Raw genomic sequence first — 21,177 nt, forward strand, 5'->3', positions numbered from 1 at the left:
TATGTATGACATACAGTTACTTTCCAATCATTAACACCAAAGTCTGCCAGAAGCACTTTGTATTAATGAATTTCAAAATATTTTACCATTTTATGAAGTCTAACTACATGCTTTCTGGGAAGATTTCAAGCACAGTCTGATTGAATAGGCAGCTTACTGCTGGTAACAGAGACAAATGGTAAAAGCAGACCTGAAATTCACAACTTCTGACTAATCCATCTATCATGATGGTCCATTATTCCAATCAGCCTGTCTCTAATAAAATCAACATCACTTAATGTAAATGTGAATGTAAATATTCACAGGTAACAATGCAGAAGTATCAGTGGAAAGGATGAAAGAAATAAAAGCCAAAAGTATGATTCCTGCTACTGTTGTGTAATGAATATAAGTCCTACAGAGGGCCCTTCTTCCTCCTACCTCCAAGCATCTACAAAGAAAACTACAGAATATCGTCACAAGCTTTTCATTATTAATAAAAGTTCAAGGAAGAACTCAGATTACCCCTCACCAAGGAAATTAGCTGGTGACATGTGTGAGAACGACTGCATTCAACCTTTCCTGGTCCAGCCAAATCTACTTGACTAGGCTAATACACTCTCATGAAATGGACTGGCTTCAAGGTAAAGTCTAACAAAATTAAATATACACGAGCTCCTGAGGGAATTAAATCAATGGACTACAAAGCGACTTCCTGATTTTTCTCTGATAACTTGTCACTCTCGCCAGAAGGAGCACCCTGCACACTGCGTAGGCAAGAGTAAGGTATGGCGGTGGTAACGGAGACCAGTGAGCATAAAAACCCTAGGAAAAGCAGCTGTTACTTTTGTTTTCCTCTCCTTCCCTCTCCCTTGCCCTCCCCCCTTTCTGTCTTGTGTGCGTGCGCGTGCATGCGTGTGTATGCTTATACTGCACTTACATAGCCCTATATAGTCTGCAAACTTTATAACAACCCAGTTTTCATATATGTTACTATTGCATGGTAAAAAAAAAAAAATAGTAGCTAAATTTTAAATGCTACTTTTAACATGGACTTAAGGCAATCTTTTAAAGTGTAAGTAACAGAGATGCGATGATTTATGTTATTAAATAAATGATTTAGAACCCATTTGAGGATAGTTATCGATTCAAAGAGCATTTCCAGACATCAGAAGTGAACTGCATACAACAGCTGCTGAAAGGCAGATGGCTTCCTCATTCAGTGGCATGAGCCTCTTTTATGAATTAAGATAATGGCCCTGCCCTGTCCACACTGGACAATCCTATAACAATGTGCACTTCTGTGGTTTGGACTAATAGAGTTTTGTATCTTCTGCTGTTGAAGGTCACTTGTATCTTGGATTTTCTTGTTTATCTTGACTGAGTGTGGACTATTCTCAACCTAGTTGAGAGGTATTTGTATCAAGCAGTGTTAATGAGAGAAGTGCCTTCCACTGAGTTTCTTACATATCTTTGCCACTACTGTCACTGTACAGAATAGATTCCTCCAAGAAAAACTTTCTTGCTAAAATACAAGTATAGCACTTTTAAGTGGAAAAGAACTGCTCAACCAAAATAGAGAAGGTATTTCCATCATTTCTAAAAGCTATTTAGCTTACCCAGATTAAACCAATGATGGGTGAATATTTACTAATACAAAGCTTTATTTTTGCCAAAAAAGTATTCATCATAAAAGTTATGCTCACGTTTGCATTCCTTACAGCACTTGCCATCCACGTATGCAAGAGCCGACTTGAGGGGGCAGTCAGGATTTGGGCAAATCAGAGTTTCACACTGGATGGTTCCATTCTGAGAAGAAAACAGTATTTTAAAGAATTTCCAAGTTGCAGCTTGGTAGCTTTCAAGTATTGTTTAATATATTTCTTAAATTTCAAACTCTTCATGTAAAATGTCATAAATACCACTATTCTCTTTGGTTATTATACAGCAAAACCCATAATACAGTAAAACCCACAGTAATGCAAACTGGGTCATAACACAGATGGTGATTGGCTCCACCTTCTGTCCAGCAACTGAGCTAGAGTTCTCACCTCCTGTTGTGAAGTGGATGAGGACAGGTGTGGAGGGAAGGGCACCTGCTGACAGAGAAACAGCAGGCTGAGGGTCAGCCTGGGGCACTCGTGTCTCCCCAGATGACTCACAAAATGAGCATCAACAAACGAGGAGATTTTTGGAATAGCTGCTGCCGTGCTGGAGACCCAGTCTCAGGATGCAGAAATCTTCCCAAGGATATTTAAGCTTGGACAGGCCACCACCATGAATTGATGCTGACAGTCATCACAAGAGGTGCCAAACGGCAAAGGGGACCTCAAGGAATTTGATTCCCGAAGGTCACCCAGAGCTCCCAGGTAGGTTAGCTGCTTTTCTAGTCGTTTTATTGACTTCACATACCACATCTTGTATTTTACTCAATTTGATTTTTGGCACCCATTTAACAAGTTGGGAAGGTTTTACTGTATTTGTAAAATGCTATGACTTTAATAGGAATATATGTTCCTGAATAGAAATCATACAAAGCAGGCACACACAGACACACCTGTACGGTTATTTCACAGCTAACTTTGACCTTCTTACGTCATGATCTCCCACTTTTGAATAAACTGGATGAACTTGGGAAAAAAATTTTTTAGACCTCTGACTTCTTTACAGTCAACCAATTTTAACAGGTAATTCATATGGAATTTAAAAGTTCAAAACTAAACTCCTTTTGAACTTGTCTTTGAAAATGAACTTACATGTTTGAAATAATAATGCACTAAATATTCTACTTAATTAGTGAGCAATTAGAAAACTCAAACTTATTTATACTCTATAATTTGTATTCCGCTGTATTAGTAAACTTTTAAAGATTATTTAAACTCCATTATTTGTTTGCACAGCCCAATCTGGACACAGTATTTCCTGTTGCACTTAATTTAGTTTTATCAAAATGCATTAATAAAACATGAGGGGAAAATCCCTGGAAAAGTTAAGGATAACAGGATAGAATCCTTTGGGAATCCCTTTACTGACCCAATTTAAGTTGTTAACTTCATGTGCGGACCAGTAAACTTAAAACTTTATAGCATTCTGAAACCGTAATCATCTTTATAGGCTAGAAAGTGTCTTTAATAAGGCAACGCACAGTCCTTTAGATTTGACCGGGTTTGCTGCCACTTTAGTGTTGTGTTTTGAGGAAATGGGTCCCGAAATTTTCATGATGACATTGTTTTAATAAATTTTTAAAGGGTGGGGACATCTGAGTTCCCTTAGTCTGAACTCCAGCAAAAGCCATACCAGGCATGTGCAGTTCTTACAGCCGTCTGTCCACGACTCGAGTTCTCGGTAGGTGGTTCCCTTCATGGTGCAAGTCCTTTCACAATAGCACTGGTCCAATCTATTCATTCGCTGTTCGGCTCGAGACAGCTGTGGCACAAAGGAAGGGGTTCATATTGTTCACCATTCCAGCAATGCAGAAAGGCAAAATACTCCAACAGGCATCTGACTGTTTTTCAGATGAATAGCTGTAATGATGGCTGTGCCCATCAACTATTTATTATAAATATACATAAGCCTTTATTTTTTTCATTTTATTCTTTTCCATTGTGATTTATTACGGGATATTGAATATAGTTCCCTGTGCTATATGGTAGGCCCTTATTGTTTATCCACTCTCTATATAATGGTTTGCATCTGCTAATCCCAAACTCCCAATCCATCCCTCCCTCACCCACCTCTCCCTTGGCAACCACAAGTCTGTTCTCTACGTGTGTGAGTCTTTTTCTGTTTCGTAGGTAAGTTCATTTGTGTCATATTTTAGATTCTACATATAAGTGATATCGTATGGTAACTGGCTTTCTCTTTCTGACTTACTTAATTAGTGTGATAATCTCTAGGTCCGCCCATGTTGCTGCAAATGACTTAAGACTTTAATTTAAAAGAAAGGATTTTTTCCCCCCTTCTTTTTGTAGTAAACTTGCCCCCTGCCTTTGGGGGAAAAAAGCAGGATTTATAGGACGGAAAAGAAGGCTAAGTCAAAATAGCATCATCCACGATGCAGAGAAGCATTTTCCATTTTTAAAAATGTCTAATTTCATGACTATGTTTGCTCGAGTGCAAACATAAATTTTAGAATATATATTGGGTCAGAAACAAATCATTGATATACAACACAACTTCCAGGTCATAAGTAACTGCTATGCAACAAGACAACAGCCTGGTGAAACTATAGGTAAACTTGATACAGGCTTAAGACAGCCAACATTCCTACAACTGTAACACAGTGGTAGAAAGATTTCGTGGGACCATTTCCTTGACATAATTCTAGTGCTCATATTCTTTACAATGTCCTCTTGCCTCCTTCCTTGCAAACAAAAACTAAATAATAATAAACACTAAATTAAACAATAAATCCTATTGTCGTAATAAGCAGTGTAGTAATCTGCCTCATTCTTGATTTACTGAATCGTTCGTTATACAGATGGCTAGGGTCTGAATAGTTATAAGCCCCTTTCTTGAGCAGGGATTTCGGTTCAGTCCTGGTACACAGTAGGGTATGAGAAAAGTCTCAAAGGTGAACAACTGTGATTATAAAAGGAATTGTAAGGAACCTCAAGGATTTGTGAGCTCCCCCAGACCCTATTTCTATGGAGCTTTTACCTTGGCTGATGTTTTGGCTAAAATGTCCTGCAGCTCCATGATTTTCTGCACGAGTCCATGAAAGTCATTGCAAGTTGGACAGGCTAGAATTACAAACACCACATTGGTCAAGTTATATTTATAAGGAGTTCAATCTGGTTAAGTCTATGCTGACAACTAATATAGAAAAACTCTAATTTCAAACTGACATTGTGGACAAAACTAAGCAAGAAGCATACTTTTCATTACACGGTGTGAGAACTAATGGACTTACTGCGATTAAGATCTGGGCACTGAGCAATAAATCCTTGGGGCATGACAAGTAATTGCACGTCTTGCATTATACCCTGTGTGAGAAAAATTTTGAAAAAGACGTATTACTTTCATCTACTCAAATTATGTTCAACAGTCAAGTTCAGGAAGGGAAACATTACAGGATAGACTCACCAAAATCCCTGAATAAAATCTTTTTGAATACATTGCTTTGACTTCAAACCAAAGGGAAAGAAAAACATCAGGCAGGCAAAATAGATGATTACCCACGTACTTTCTTATTGATAATATTTTTAAAGCCTTAAGAGTAAATGTCAAGATATAATTAAGAGACAATAGTATGTGTCTGGGGAAGTTATTTTTATTTAGCCACTGAAGAAAGGCTTGAAAATGACCTTTAAAAAATCAACCTGAAAATCACTTTGGGTTTCAACAACAGTGAAACTGATACCCGTTTTAAGTTAACTGCAATCATCACAAAGAAAACAAGAGAAAAGCTAAGTCATAAGAACAATGCTTATTCTAGCATTTCTTGTTTCTCGGTTGGATATTTTAAAGTGAATTTCTCAATTTAAAAAGGACAAGAGATTTATTAAACAGCTACAGCAAGACTTAGTGATGAGTCCTTAGGAGTACAGAAAGTTTAGCCTAAAATTTTTTAACATGCCAACTGGAAATGACCCATTTCACACAGAAGGTCACATCACATGTTTACATGTGAAATTTACATGCATCCTTTGTCATTAAGATATAATTAGCTTCCAGCTTACAAGGCTCTTAAAGCAATGGCCAAATGGTAGCTCAGAAACGACCTCATCAGACACACTCCAGCGTGCCTTTCATTCACCACCCCTCTCTCTTCCTTCAACATCTTTATATATTTTCTTTAAGTAATATTTCACTTTATCCCTTTTAGAAAATGGAAATAGAACATTTAATGACAGAGGTGACATACCAACATATTATTAAGACAATTTTGAATGTACCTACAAAGATTTACCAGTCAAATCCTGGACTAGGTATCTTCTACATATTTAATCTGATTAATAGCATGGTATAAAAACAGTGTCAGTGTAAATGATAAATATTTAAGTATGCTATATGGCAATTGCTGGATCTGCTGTTTGCTTGGGGTTTGGATCAGGGAAGCAACTTGTATACAACAAAATCCTATCACTTGGTAGCAGCAACACGAAAGCAAAGCTACCATGTAGAGTTCTATAGTTTGTGTACTGCCCAAATCTAGTGAGCACCATTTACAGTCTACAGTAAAAATGATGGCCCCTAGAGCAGTTATGTGTACACGTCAGTACACATAACTGACGTGTGAGGTTTCTGACGCCCCATCTAGGCTCCGTGGGGAAGAGCGCCATGATTAAATAGAGGAGAGACTCAGCACCTATAGCAAAAACTTGCTATCCCTTATGTGGGAAAAGAGCACTGATTTTTCAGGACTCACGAGCATGGGATCAATTCCCCGTGACTGGCTTTGGATAAGTTGTTTAAACTCTCTGAACAAGTTTATGCTTATGTAAAAGAGATTTTAAAAACATTTTAAAGGCCCTGAACCAAGGCTAGCAAGACTAGGATTCGATGAAATAACACATTCAAAGCACCTGGTTTCCAGGTAGCAGTTTAAGTAAGTTTCAAAAATACCTTTCAGGGAATACAAACCTTTCTTAGAACACAATGTTAAAGTTACTGGTACCTACTCTAGCTAGAAATCCCTGAGTTAGACACATCACCTATCATTGTTTCATTTAACGACCATTTGCCGATCCTCTTCTGTATGACAGGCGGTGTTGGAGTCATTGGAGGGGAAATGATTACACTATGGGCTTGTAATCAAGCAATTTTCTGAACTTTATTTCCTCAACCTTAAAATACTGAAAGTTAAATGGTATGTCTTTTAGATCCTGTGATGCAATTCCATGGAGTGTGTCTCTAAATAGACAATAAGAAAAAGATATAAATTATAACTGCTTTCTAGTTTTGATAGATTTGTGCATATATATATATATATTCCTTTCTCACTTTCAGAAGTACGAAGAGACCATGAATAATGAATATTGAAAAGTTTTAATCCTCTATTATTAACACCCCAATAAAAGTCTCATCAAAGGCTATATTTCAAAGGTAGAGAGTTTATTTGTATATTAACATTTTAGATTTTTATTATTTTGAATGCCTGATTTCAAGAAGATGTTAACTCTGCCCTGATTGAGCTTTGTGATCATCTCTGTTATGTTTAAAGTTCAAACTCATTCAGGAAAAAAAGAGAAAATAGTGCTGACCAGCTAAATTAAACACCAGTGTAAAAAAAAAAAAAAAAAAAAAACTAAAACAGAAATAGACACAAATAGAAAAAAACTATACACATCAAATTATTTTGCTTTACACCATAAAAAGCAAAACGTACTTTTCCAAATTCATTAAAAAGCATTTCTATTTACACTTTATGCTCAGACCTTAGTCAGAAGATACCTTAAAATATCCGTGTGCATTATTTCTCTGTCCCAGCCAAAATGATGTGCCCACAGGCAAGTCTGTGGAAGGCTTTTCCACGACTCTTTCATATATTCTGCAAAGAAGCATCAGGTAAGTAATGTGCATTAACCGTCATTTCTTAGAATCTTCCGTTACCTGAACTGAGAACATTTCACTTACTTATTGCAGTCGACGTGTAAAATCAAGTGGGAGGCACTGATGGCTAAGGAGAGCTTGTGCCACTTATCATCAGCCAAAATGTAAGGAAACACTTCCGTGTGAGGATGGTGGCTGCCGGAGGAGTGGTAGTGCAGTCTGACTTCATTCCGATGGCCACTGCTTTCCAATTCCAGGTACCTGCACAGAGAAGAAGAATCACACGAGGCCCATTGAAAATAAAGCTCAAAAATGATGTACATGACCTCTGTCTCCAGAAAGATGGAATAGACATAATTTTCCTATTCCTCCCAATAAGTACAACTAAACAGGATATTATAAAAAAACAATAAGAAGAGTCTGAAAGATGGAGAAAATTTTTTAAAAATGCAAGGGCACTCAGGGCCCGAGTAACAGCAGAATGGTGAGTGAAGAGGGTTTTCTTTTTGCCTCATATATGCCAGTCTTGGAGGTGGAGAAACCAGCAACCTGGAAATACCAATGGATGCAGACAAAACAATTCCCCTCAAAAGCCTGCTCACTCTAGCTAAAGTACCTAAAAAGGAGAAGCCCAGAAAGACAAAAACTTTTAGAGAACAACCACTCTATTCCAGCCAAGCACCACAGGAAACACTGTGATTCCATCCCCAAACATGTCAGCAAAGGCTAAGTGGGGAGCCTAGATTTCCACTCTCTTGAGGCAGAAATCAGGTACCCAACGCCTCTGCCAGGGTGGTGCCAACAAAGGCCAAGTAGAGAGCCAAGAATTGTAACCCTGTCAGCCAGTGATGAGACAAACCATGGCATCAGTGGAGACCATGTTCCATCCCTAGTAACAAAGCACACTGGCTTCTCAGAGGAGGCCTAGTGGAGAGTCAGAACTTTCACCATCACCCTGCAGTAATGACATCATCCCTACCAGAGTGTTTGGTAGAGACCATGTGGGCAGTTGGAACTTCCACCCCCTCACCCAGAAATAATAAAAGTTCTCACTTAATTGTCAACTGAAGGCCTAGTAGGGAACCTGGATTTCTAGTTCCACCTGGAAATAACAAGATGACACCCCCTCATCCTCTGCCAGTGCATTGTCACAGAAAGTCACATAAAATATGGAGTTTAATGAGATCCAAGTCTCAGAACATCATACAAATATATCCATGTGTCAATCCAAGTCTCAAAACATTATACAAAAATATCCAGGTTTCAACCCAAAATCAAACAGCATACCAAGAATCAGAAAGATCTCAAATATAATGAAAAAAGACAAGCAATATATAGCAACATCACAAGATGACAGAGATGTAAAAATTACCTGACACAGATTTTAAAGAAGCATTGATTAAAATGAGCAATTACAAACATATTTGAACAAACTTGAAACAAATGAAAAAAAGTTAGAGGCTGAGAATGGTTCAAGATGGCGGACTACAAGGATGTGCTCTCCCTCTTGCGAGAGCACTGGAATCACAACTAACTGCTAAACAATCATCGACAGGAAGACACTGAAACTCACCAAAAAAGATACCCCACATCCAAAGACAAAGGAGAAGCCACAATGAGATGGTAGGAGGGGTGCAAGCACAATAAAATCAAATCCCATAACGGCTAGACGGGTGACTCACAAACTGGAGAACACATACCACAGAAGTCCACCCACTGGAGTGAAGGCTCTGAGCCCCACGTCAGGCTTCCCAACCTGGGGGTCCAGCAACGGGAGGAGGAATTCCAAGAGAATCAGACTTTGAAGGATAGCAGGATTTGATTTCAGGACTTCGAGAGGACTGGTGAAAACACAGACTCCACTCTTGGAGGACACAAACAAAGTAGTGTGCACATCGGGACCCAGGGTAAGGAGCAGTGACCCCACAGGAGACTGAACCAGACCTACCTGCTAGTGCTGGAGGGTCTACTGCAGAGGCGGGGGGTGGCTGTGGCTCACCACGAGGACAAAGACACTGGCAGCAGAAGTTCTAGGAAGTACGCCTTGGCGTGAGCCCTCCCAGAGTCTGCTATTACCACCACCAAAGAGCCCAGGTAGGCTCCAGTGTTGGGTTGCCTCAGGGCAAACAACCAACAGGGAGGGAACTCAGCCCCACCCATCAGCAGACATGCAGATTAAAGTTTTACTGAACTCTGCCACCAGAGCAACACCCAGCTCTACCTACCACCAGTCCCTCCCATTGGGAAGCTTGCACAAGCCTCTTAGGTAGCCTCATCATCCAGAGGGCAGACAGCAGAATTAAGAACTACAATTCTGCAGCCTGTAGAACAAAAACCACATTCACAGAATGATAGACAAGATGAAAAGGCAGAGGGCTATGTACCAGATGAAGGAACAAGATAAAACCACAGGAAAACAACTAAATGAAGTAGAGATAGGCAACCTTCCAGAAAAAGAATTCAGAATAATGACAGTGAAGATGATCCAGGGCCTCAGAAAAAGAATGGAGGCAAAGGTCGAGAAGATGCAAGAAATGTTTAACAGGGCTTCCCTGGTGGCGCAGTGGTTAACAGTCTGCTTGCCAATGCAGGGGACACGGGTTCGTGCCCCAGTCTGGGAAGATCCCACATGCCAAGGAGCAGCTGGGCCCGTGAGCCATGGCCGCTGAGCCTGCGAGTCCGGAGCCTGTGCTCCGCAACGGGAGAGGCCACAGCAGTGAGAGGCCCGCCAACCGCAAAAAAAAAAAAAAAAAAAAAAAGAAATGTTTAACAAAGACCTAGAAGAATTAAAGAACAAACAAACAGAGATAAACAATACAGTAACTGAAATGAAAAACACACTAGAAGGAATCAATAGCAGAATAACTGAGGCAGAAGAACAGATAAGTGACCTGGAAGACAGAATGGTGGAATTCACTGCTGCAGAACAGAATAAAGAAAAAAGACTGAAAAGAAATGAAGACAGCCTAAGAGACCCCTGGGAAACCATTAAATGCAACAACATTCGCATTACAGGGGTCCAGGGGGAGAACAGAGAGAGAAAGGACCAGAGAAAATATTTGAAGTGATTATAGTCAAAAACTTCCCTAACATGGGAAAGGAAATAGTTACCCAAGTCCAGGAAACACAGAGAGTCCCAGGCAGAATAAACCCAAGGAGAAACACAGTGAGACACACAGTAATCAAACTGACAAAAATTAAAGAAAAATAAAAATTATTGATAGCAACAAGGGAAAATGACAAATATCATACTAGAGAACGCCCATAAGGTTAATAGCTGATTTCTCAGCAGAAGCTCTACAAGCCACAAGGGAGTGGCATGATATATTTAAAGTGATGAAAGGGAAAAACGTACAACCAATATTACTCTACCCAACAAGTATCTCTTTCAGAGTTGATGGAGAAATCAAAATCTTTACACACAAGCAAAAGCAAAGAGAATTCAGCACCAACAAACCAGCTCTACAACAAATGCTAAAGGAACTTCTCTAACTGGGAAACACAAGAGAAGAAAAGGACCTACAAAACCAAACCCATAACAATTAAGAAAATGGTAATAGGAGCACACATATCAATAATTACATTAAATGTGAGTAGATTAAATGCTCCAAACAAAAGACACAACTTGCTGAATGGATACAAAAACAAGACCCACATATATGCTGTCTACAAGAGACGCACTTCAGACCTAGGGACACATACAGACTGAAAGTGAGGGGATGGAAAAAGATATTCCATGCAAATACAAATCAAAATAAATCTGGAGTAGCAGTACTCATATCAGATAAAGGAGACTTTAACATAAAGAATGTTACAAGATACAAGGGAGGACACACATAATGAAAACGGGATCAATCCAAAAAGAAGATATAACAATTATAAATATATATACACCCAACATAGGAGCACCTCAACACATAAGGCAACTGCTAACAGCTATAAAGAGGAAGTCGAAAGTAACACAGTAATAGTGAGGGACTATAACACCTCACTTACAACAATGGACAGATCATCCAAACAGAAAATTAATAAGAAAACACAAGCCTTAAATGACACAATAGACAAGATAGATTTAATTGATATTTATAAGACATTGCATCCAAAAACAGCAGATTACACTTTCTTCTCAAGTGTGCATGGAACATTCTCCAGGATAGATCACATCTTGGGTCACAAATCAAGACTTAGTAAATTTAAGAATATTGAAATCATATCAAGCATCTTTTCTGACCACAATGCTATTAGATTAGAAATCAGTTACAGGGAAAAAAATGTAAAAAAACACAGACACATGGAGGTTATTTTATACGTTACTAAATAACCAAGAGGTCACTGAAGAAATCAAAGAGGAAATTAAAAAATAACTTGAGACACATGACAATGAACACAAGACAATCCAAAACCTACGGGATGCAGCAAAAGCAGTTCTAAGAGGGAAGTTTCTAGCACTACAATCCTACCTGAAGAAACAAGAAAAATCTCAAATAAACAATCTAACCTTACACCTAAAGATACTAGAGAAAGAAGAACAAACAAAACACAAAGTTAGTAGAAGGAAAGAAATCATAAAGATCAGATCAGAAATAAATGAAATAGAAACAAAGAACACAATAGCAAAGATCAATAAAACTAAAAGCTGGTTCTTTGAGAAGATAAACAAACTTGATAAACCATTAGCCAGACTCATCAAGAAAAAGAGGGAGAGGCCTCAGATCAAGAAAATTGGAAATGAAAAAGGAGAAGTTACAACAGACACTGCAGAAATACAAAGCATCCTAAGAGACTACTACAAGCAACTCTATGCCAATAAAATGGACAACCTGGAAGAAATGGACAAATTCTTAGAAAGGTATAACCTTCCAAGACTGAACCAGAAAGAAATAGAAAATATGAACAGACCAATCACAAGTAATGAAATTGAAACTGTGATTAAAAATCTTCCAACAAACAAAAGTGCAGGACTAGACGGCTTCACAGGTGAATTCTATCAAACATTTAGAGAAGAGGAAACACCTATCCTTCTCAAACTCTTCCAAAAAAGTGCAGAGGAAGGAATATTCCCAAACTCATTCTATGAGGCTACCATCACCCTGATACCAAAACCAGACAAAGATACTACAAAAAAAGAAAATTACAGACCAATATCACTTACGAATGTAGATGCAAAAATCCTCAACAAAATACCAGCAAACAGAATCCAACAAAACATTGAAAGGATCATACACCATGATCAACTGGGATTTATCCCAGGGATGCAAGGATTCTTCAGTATACACAAATCAATCAACGTGATACACCATATTAACAAATTGAAGAATAAAAACCATATGATCATCTCAATAGATGCAGAAAAAGCTTTTGACAAAACTCAATGCCCATTTATGATAAAAACGCTCCAGAATGTGGGCATAGAGGGAACCTACCTGAATATACTAAAGGCCGTATATGACAAACCCACAGCAAACATCATTCTCAATGGTGAAAAACTGAAAGCACTTCCTCTAAGATCAGGAACAAGACAGGACGTCTACTCTCGCCACTATTATTCAACATAGTTTTGGAAGTCCTAGCCATGGCAATCAGAGACGAAAAAGAAATAAATGGAATACAAATTGAAAAAGAAGAAGTAAAACTGTCACTGTTTGCAGATGACATACTATACATAGAGAATCCTAAAGATGCCACGAGAGAAGTACTAGAGCTAAGCAATGAATTCGGTAAAGATGCAGGATACAAAATTAATGCACAGTCATCTCTTGCTTTCCAACACACTAACAACAAAAGATCAGAAAGAGAAATTGAGGAAACACTCCCAATTACCCATTGCAACAGAATAAAATACGTAGGAATAAACCTACCTAGGGAGACAAAAGACCTGTATGAAGAAAACTATAAGACCCTGATGAAAGAAATCAAAGATGACACAAACAGATGGAGAGATATAGCATGTTCTTGGTTTGGAAGAATCAATATTGTGAAGATGACTATACTACCCAAAGCAATCTACAGATTCAATGCAATCCCTATCAAATTACCAATGGCATTTTTTACAGAACTAGAACCAAAAAATCTAAAAATTTGTATGGAAACACAAAGGACCCTGAACATCCAAAGCAGTCTTGAGGGAAAAAAAGGGAATCAGACCCCCTGACTTCAGACTATACTACAAAGCCACAGTAGCCAAGACAATATGATACTGGCACAAAAACAGAAATATAGGGCTTCCCTGGTGGCACAGTGGTTGAGAATCCGCCTGCCGATGCAGGGGACAAGGGTTTGTGTCCCAGTCCGGGAATATCCCACATGCTGTGGCGCGGCTGGGCCCGAGAGCCATGGCCGCTGAGGCTGCACGTCCGGAGTCTGTGCTCCGCAACAGGAGAGGCCACGACAGTGAGAGGCCCACATACAGCAAAAAAAAAAAAAAAAAAAAAACAGAAATATAGATCAATGGAACAGGATAGAAAGCCCAGAGATAAACCCACACACCTATGGTCAACTAATCTATGACAAAGGAGGCAAGAATATACAATGGAGAAAAGACAGTCTCTTCAATAAGTGGTGCTGGGAAAACTGGACAGCTACATGGAAAAGAATGAAATTAGAACACTCCCTAACACCATACACAAAAATAAACTCAAAATGGATTAGAGACCTAAATGTAAGACCAGACACTATAAAACTCTTAGACGAAAACATAGGAAGAATACTCTTTGACATAAATCACAGCAAGATCTTCTTTGATCCACCTCCTAGAGTAATGGAAATAAAAATAAACAAATGGGACCTAATTAAACTTAAAACCTTTTGCACAGCAAAGGAAACAAGACGAAAGGACCACCCTCAGAATGGGAGAAAATATTTGCAAACAAATAAACAAAGGATTAATCTCCAAAACATATAAACAGCTCATACAGCTCAATATTAAAATAAGAAACAACCCAATCAGAAAATGGGCAGAAGACCTAAATAGATATTTCTCCAAAGAAGTCATACAAATGGCCAAAAAGCACATGAACAGCTGCTCAACATTACTAATTATTAGAGAAATGCAAATCAAAACTACAATGAGGTATCACCTCACACCAGTCAGAATGGGCATCATCAGAAAATCTACAAGCAACAAATGCTGGAGAGAGTGTGGAGAAAAGGGAGCCCTCTTGCACTCTTGGTGGGAAGGTAAATTGATACAGCCACTATGGAGAACAGTATGGAGGTTCCTTAAAAAACTAAAATAGAATTACCTTATGATCCAGCAATCCCACTGTTGGGAATATACCCAGAGAAAACCATAATTCAAAGACACATCCACCCCAATGTTCATTGCAGCACTATTTACATTAGCCAAGACATGGAAGCAACTTAAATGTCTATCAACAGATGAATGGATAAAGAAGATGTGGTACATATATAGAATGGAATATTACTCAGCCATAAAATTGAACGAAATTGGGTCATTTGTAGAGACGTGGATGGATCTAGAGACTGTCATACAGAGTGAAGTAAGTCAGAAAGAGAAAAACAAATACCGTATATTAATGCATATATGTGGAAGCTAGACAAATGGTACAGATGAACCGGTTTGCAGAGCAGAAATAGAGACACAGATGTAGAGAACAAATGTGTGGACACCAAGGGGAGAAAGTGGCTGCGGCGTGGGGCAGGGGGGGTGATGAATTGGGAGATTGGGATTGACATATATACACTAATATGTATAAAATGGATAACTAATAAGAACCTGCTGTATAAAAAAATAAATAAAATTAAAAAATTAAAAAAATAAGTTAGAAAGCCTCAGCAAAAAAATAGAAGGACCAGATAAATAAAGAAGAACCAAATGGAAATTTTAAAACTGAAAAATACAACAACTGGAATAAAAAGCTCAACAGCAAAATGGAGGGGACCAAAAAAGAGTCAGTTAACTAGAAGACAGAACAAAAATTATCCGATCTGAACAGCAGAGACAAAACAGACTGAAAAAAAATGAACAGTCTCAGAGCTCTGGGAGATTATAACAAAAGTTCTAACATTTTCATAATTAAAGCCCATAAAAGAGGAAAAAGAGGGTGAACTAAAAAAGTACTTGAAGAAACAATGGCTGTAAACTCCCCAAATCTGGTCAGAGACATAAACTCACAGATTCAAGAATCTGTGCAAACCCCAAACAAGATAAACTCGAAGGAATACTGATCATAACGAAACTTCTGAAAACTAAGAATAAAGAAAAAAATATTGAAAGCAGTGAGAAAAAAAATTGACACATTATGTATAGGAAAAAACAATTAGAATGGTAGTGAATTCCCCAGAAGAAACAATGAAAGCCAGAAGGAAGTGGAAAAATATTTTTGATGTGACGAAAGAAAAAGCTATCAGGCCAGAATCCTATACCCAGTGAAACTATCCTTCAGTGATGAAGAAATCAAGGCATTCTCAAATTAAGAAAAACAAGGATAATTTGAACCAAGTTTTAAACTTAGATATGTTATGTTTAAAGTACCTAATGAGCATTCAAGAGGACATGTAGGGAGGTCAGCTAGATCTACCAGGCTGAGATGGAGAGAGGTCCTTTATGGAAATAGGACTTGGGAGTCATAGACATAGAGATTGTATTGAAAGCCATGAAGGCATAGGGATTACCCAGGGAATTATTATAGATGAAATGACACATTAACATTTTGAGGAGGAACTAGCAAATGAAACCAAAGGCCAATGAGAGCAGAGGAGAAAAAAAGTGACAGTGGTGTCACTCACTAAAAAAAACCTGATAAAATACCAACTATCCACTCATAGGGGAATTATACATCCATGTTCTGGTACACTATGCCACTCTCTGAAAGCATGAAGTTCTGACGTGAAATAATGCTATCGTTAATTACCAATATGAATTAAACTTAAAAAAAGCTCTATAGAATCCCATTTAGTTTGAGAAAACTGTGTGTGTGTGTGTGTGTGTGTGTTTAGAGAAAAAATGATCAAGAAGGATATATGCCAAAATGTTAACAGTAGTTACCTCAGGGGAGTACAATTTGGGGGAAAGGATGCAACAACCTTCTCAAATATTTTTATAACCTTGAATTTTCTCCATTAATTATGTATTACTTCTTTAATATAATATACATACACACATATATAGTAAAATTCTATTTTAAGATAAAAAACAAAGTAATCCAGAATATAAATCATGTGTAAACTTATTAAGCATAAATAAAACACCAAGTTGTTTGGTCTTTGATCCAGAAGATACCAATCAGAGAGTCCCTTCTATCTTATTATTTGATAACAAGTATTCATTATTTAATCAACTAGTGAGTTCTATAATGATATAGAGATATTTGCATTTTAAAAAAATAACATCAGCAAACAGATCACCCCATTGCTATATACCTTCAGTTCTTTTACCACATGGAGGCAAGAACCCTACCACTGCTGTCAGTCTGGTCTCTTCCTCTAGATATTACTGTCACCTGTACTGAATTCCTAAATTTGAGGCACCAGAATTATCCTTAATAGCACGGAGGCTGACACTATGCTGCACAAACAAGAACAACCCTTCAGTAGTTAAATATTTTACCAAAAATTACATTTTTATCAGCATCATTTGCTCAGTTTTTTTTAATGAAATAGATATGTAATACACAAAAAACATCTAGTGAAAAGAAAAATAAATAATGATGTAAAACACTTAGAAGTGTGCCTAGCATGTGGTGAGTATTCAATAAATATTATTCGTTTCCAGAACTCCACCTGTCCCCCATTGGATGGCATCTAAGTGGGAGGTGGCCTCCCCTCACCTATCCCCCCACCCCAAGGCTCAGCAGATCAGTGTGGTTAAACTTACCCAAGCCCTAAAGCCTGACCTCCACTTCACATCCTGGTAGCCCTCCTGGTAGCAGTAAGCTACTTCATCTCTCTGTGCCTCATCTGGTTACCCAACTATAAAACAAAGATACAAATTGCACTTGCCTCAAAGGACTTCCGTGAGGATTGGAATGAGTTAATTTAAGAAAGCACTCAGAACACTGTTGGGCACGCCCAAAACACGTTAGATATTTTCTCCATTTCAAACATCAAAGGTCAAATCCTCCGTCTTCCTCCCCGCAGTACAGCCAGGGACAGGTCCATGACACATGTTAGCAATCTGACACTCTTCCTTTGGACTGGGTATCTGGATGAAGCACAGCAAGGAAGAGAGGGAGGAGGGACCCCTACATTGTGATAGGGCAGCAGCATCCCAGTCTGCTATATTAAGGTCACTCTGCATCTTGCTTCCTGTTTGCTGACCTGCCAGGGCACTTTTGATTATTGCCTCCTCCAAATTCTGGTGCCTCAGCCTCCCATCAGTACAGTAAGCTACCCTGCCTGTCCACCACCCCCGAAGTCACCTTACAAGCAAGAACCCTAACTAATACATTACAGTTGTGACCATGGGGAAAATATATAATTGGAATAAAATGTATCAACATTTTTAAAAGCAACTGAGTGACAGAACTATGTATGAAGTTTAACCTTCTTTGTATTGTCCTTTATTTTCCCTTTTATGTTTAATGAGCATTTACTACCTTAAACTGAAATCACATTTTAAATCCCAAGAAGATAATTTGTCACACTTCAACACATCATGTCGCCCTGATTTGTTCACAATCTTGAGAAGTAACTAAAATCAGAAATAAAGTTCACCCTTTATAATAATTTATGCCCTTGTTAATCAAATATCCTTTGCAATGACAGAAATATAAACTAAGACTAGGCTTTGAAGAAATAGGCAACAGTGGTAGGACATCATTCATTTTAACAACCTCCTTCATAACTCAAGATCAAATGATAAAAATAAGGTCATGTCTCATCCGCCAAAAGGTTGCACACAACATGAAATGAGAATTTTTCTGCTGCCTTAAATTAAACCTAAATAGAAAAATGATCAGATCACCTCAGAACATTAAGCTACAACCCAGTTGTAAATCAGTCACTTGAAGAAAAGCCACAGGCACTTCTAGTGCCAACTATATCATTAGTGTGGTTCATGGATGGTACAACTGCAAAGGAGTTATGTGCACAGGCTTTGGAATTGAAAACCAGCTCTGCCTCTCACTACCGTCTATGACCTGACCTCTCACTGCCTCAGTTTCCTCATCTGTAAAATAAGGATTCAACGGGATAAGCCATATAAAGCCTGGCATCTGAAACACAGGAAGCACTCAATAAATGGTAACTATTTTAATTATTTGTCAATAGTCCCAATTAGGCATCATTTATAAAGTCCAGCTTTTTATAGCCAATTCTGTGAATAACAAGCAATTTGAACACATTTTTTTGAAATTTTTTTGAGACAAAATTCTCATAACATAAAACTTACTGTTTTAAAGCATACAATTCAGTGTGCTGAATACATTTTTAATTGAAATAATGCAGAAACCAGGAGGCATAACTTGCAAATAAAAACAGAAGATTAATCCACTCTCATAGAAACTAAGTGGACAGCACTGGTATTATGGGGGCTCTAGTGTAACCAGTAAAATATGAAACATGAAGTCCAGTGGTAGGGGCAAATTTACTGTAAGTTAGGCTGCTGCGTTCACTTATTAGAAAGAAAACGGCTGTTTCACCTCGCCTCTACCAATGATTCCCTGAAGTATTGAGGGAGATGGCAGAGTGGGGAGTAAAAGGTGTACTTTTTGGCATCCTTCATTAGAATCATATTGATTCTATTTTTATTAGTTTTTAACAGTATTTGGTCATCAGCAAGCCAGTATAATGCAGCAATTTAAAAGACCTCAGAGTCTTAATCCTGTCTCCATAGTTCACAACTGGACAAGTTAAAAATCTTCTCCAAGCCTCAGTTTCCTTCCCTATCAAATAAGGGTAATAAGAGTTGTGAACTTACATGGTTGTTTTGTAAATGAAATAACTTATAAGGACTTATTTTACACAGTTCCTGAGAAAGAGTAAGCACTCCAAACACATCATGATTATGATTTATATTTCCTATGACATATTTATGCATGTTATTTAAACATCAGCAAATTTTCAGGGCTGATTTTAACTTAAACATGAATATCAGACAGAAAGTAATTTAGTGAGAATCTACCCAAATAATGATGTTTGCATCTCATCTATGATATTCCCATCAAATGGTCATCCAGTTTGTTTGAATTCATCTGGTGACCAATAATTCATGACTTCCTAAGGCCAATCATTTCATTTTTATAAAACCAAGACCTTGCTTATATTAAAACATAAAGGGAAGATGGTTTTTTAAACTATGATTTATTTGTTCATTTATTCCAGCTAATATTTACTATGGGAACTGAGAATACGGCAATGAATAAGGCCAAACAACGGTGAAGCCTGGAGATCCTCAAAAATAAACTCATTATTAACTGAAAAATGTTTAGCCATTTCAAAACTAATAATAATACGACTATAAAAATCTTACTGCAAGAAGAGGAAGTAGATCAGTGAGGGTAACAAAGCTGCTTCAGAAATAATATAGCTAGGAAGCAAAATTATATCACCAAAGGGAAAGAGCAGTAGCAAATGGAAGCTTCATGATTGAAGCCTTGGCATCATACATGACGGCTTGAATAACAATCTCTCCATCTTATTACCCCACATAACTGAGTTTACAATAAAATAAAAGGGAAAGTGGCCATTCATGAAATGGAGGTAATTTATTACTAGCATGACACAAAAAACTCTAAGAAACAACCCTTTGAGCTATGAACCTGGAGGGGAGGAGAATTTAGTGGCATCATGAGTACTTTTTAAATATCACTTTGTGAACGGTCTTATACAAGGATGGAGAAAGAACAGATATGATAAAGCACTGGTAATAAGTGGGTACTCACTCCACAGCACAGGGTATGCACGAAAGTCGAGCTGAAATGTTGTTGGATAAAGGGCAGCACCTACTGAATGCTATGTCCTCTCATAACCGCCATTCACTTAGTTGTGACGGAGACCAAGCAAGTGGAAATTAGTGAAAGACTGAAGAGAAAGGGTTCAAAGAAGAGGCAGACTCAAAGAAGATGAGTCTTCCCTACTTTATCAAGAATGAACCCAGGAACACACTGTTGTAAGGTTGAGGAAGATCAACTAGGGAATACGGATTGCTGTGATGATCTGAAAATGCACATATGCAAGTTTGTAGAGAATCTGGCTTACAGATTTGACAAGGGGTTCACAGATCCCATGAGGTCCATTCATGGACTCCAAGCTAAGCATTCCTGCCTTGTGGGAAGACCAAGCAGAATATGGCTACTTGTGAAAGATCTGACAACTTGGTTTTATATATGTATACAATTTTTCTGATATAAAATAATTGGTTATAATAATACAAAAATTCAGAAAATTCACAAAACATGAAGACGATAAGTAAGATCACTAATGGTCCTGCTGGCAAGAGGTGATCAATATAGTATTTTTGCATGTATCCTTTGCAGTCTTCTTCACTTAACCATACACTGTGAACATCTTTCCAAGTCAATAAAAGTAAAGCCACATCCTTTGTAATGGAAGCATGGTAGTTCATAGTATAGCTGTGCCATGATCTAGTTAATATCCAATTTCCTATTACTGTTTCTGATTTTTCTTTTTTTTTTTTTTTTGGCCGTGCCGTGCGGCTTGCAGGATTTCAGTTCCCTGACCAGGGATCAAACCCAGGCCACGGCAGTGAAACCACTGAGTCCTAACCACTGGACCACCAGGGAA

General features: G+C 38.0%; 1 protein-coding gene across 2 annotated transcripts in view; it reads right to left on the bottom strand.

The window, feature by feature from the left end:
- NELL2 (neural EGFL like 2) overlaps positions 1-21,177 on the bottom strand; it is a 377,275-nt gene that overhangs the window by 280,824 nt on the left and 75,274 nt on the right. For both annotated transcript variants that reach the window (XM_067696278.1, XM_067696277.1), the window contains exons 5-10: positions 7,558-7,734; positions 7,375-7,471; positions 4,892-4,964; positions 4,639-4,721; positions 3,277-3,405; positions 1,686-1,788 (exon numbers count right to left, since the gene is read on the bottom strand). In XM_067696278.1, coding sequence (XP_067552379.1) covers positions 1,686-1,788; positions 3,277-3,405; positions 4,639-4,721; positions 4,892-4,964; positions 7,375-7,471; positions 7,558-7,734 — 662 coding nt within the window. The remainder of the gene's footprint in view (positions 1-1,685; positions 1,789-3,276; positions 3,406-4,638; positions 4,722-4,891; positions 4,965-7,374; positions 7,472-7,557; positions 7,735-21,177) is intronic.

The sequence above is a fragment of the Pseudorca crassidens genome, chromosome 11 (genome assembly GCF_039906515.1).
Source record: "Pseudorca crassidens isolate mPseCra1 chromosome 11, mPseCra1.hap1, whole genome shotgun sequence".
NCBI lineage: Eukaryota > Metazoa > Chordata > Mammalia > Artiodactyla > Delphinidae > Pseudorca > Pseudorca crassidens.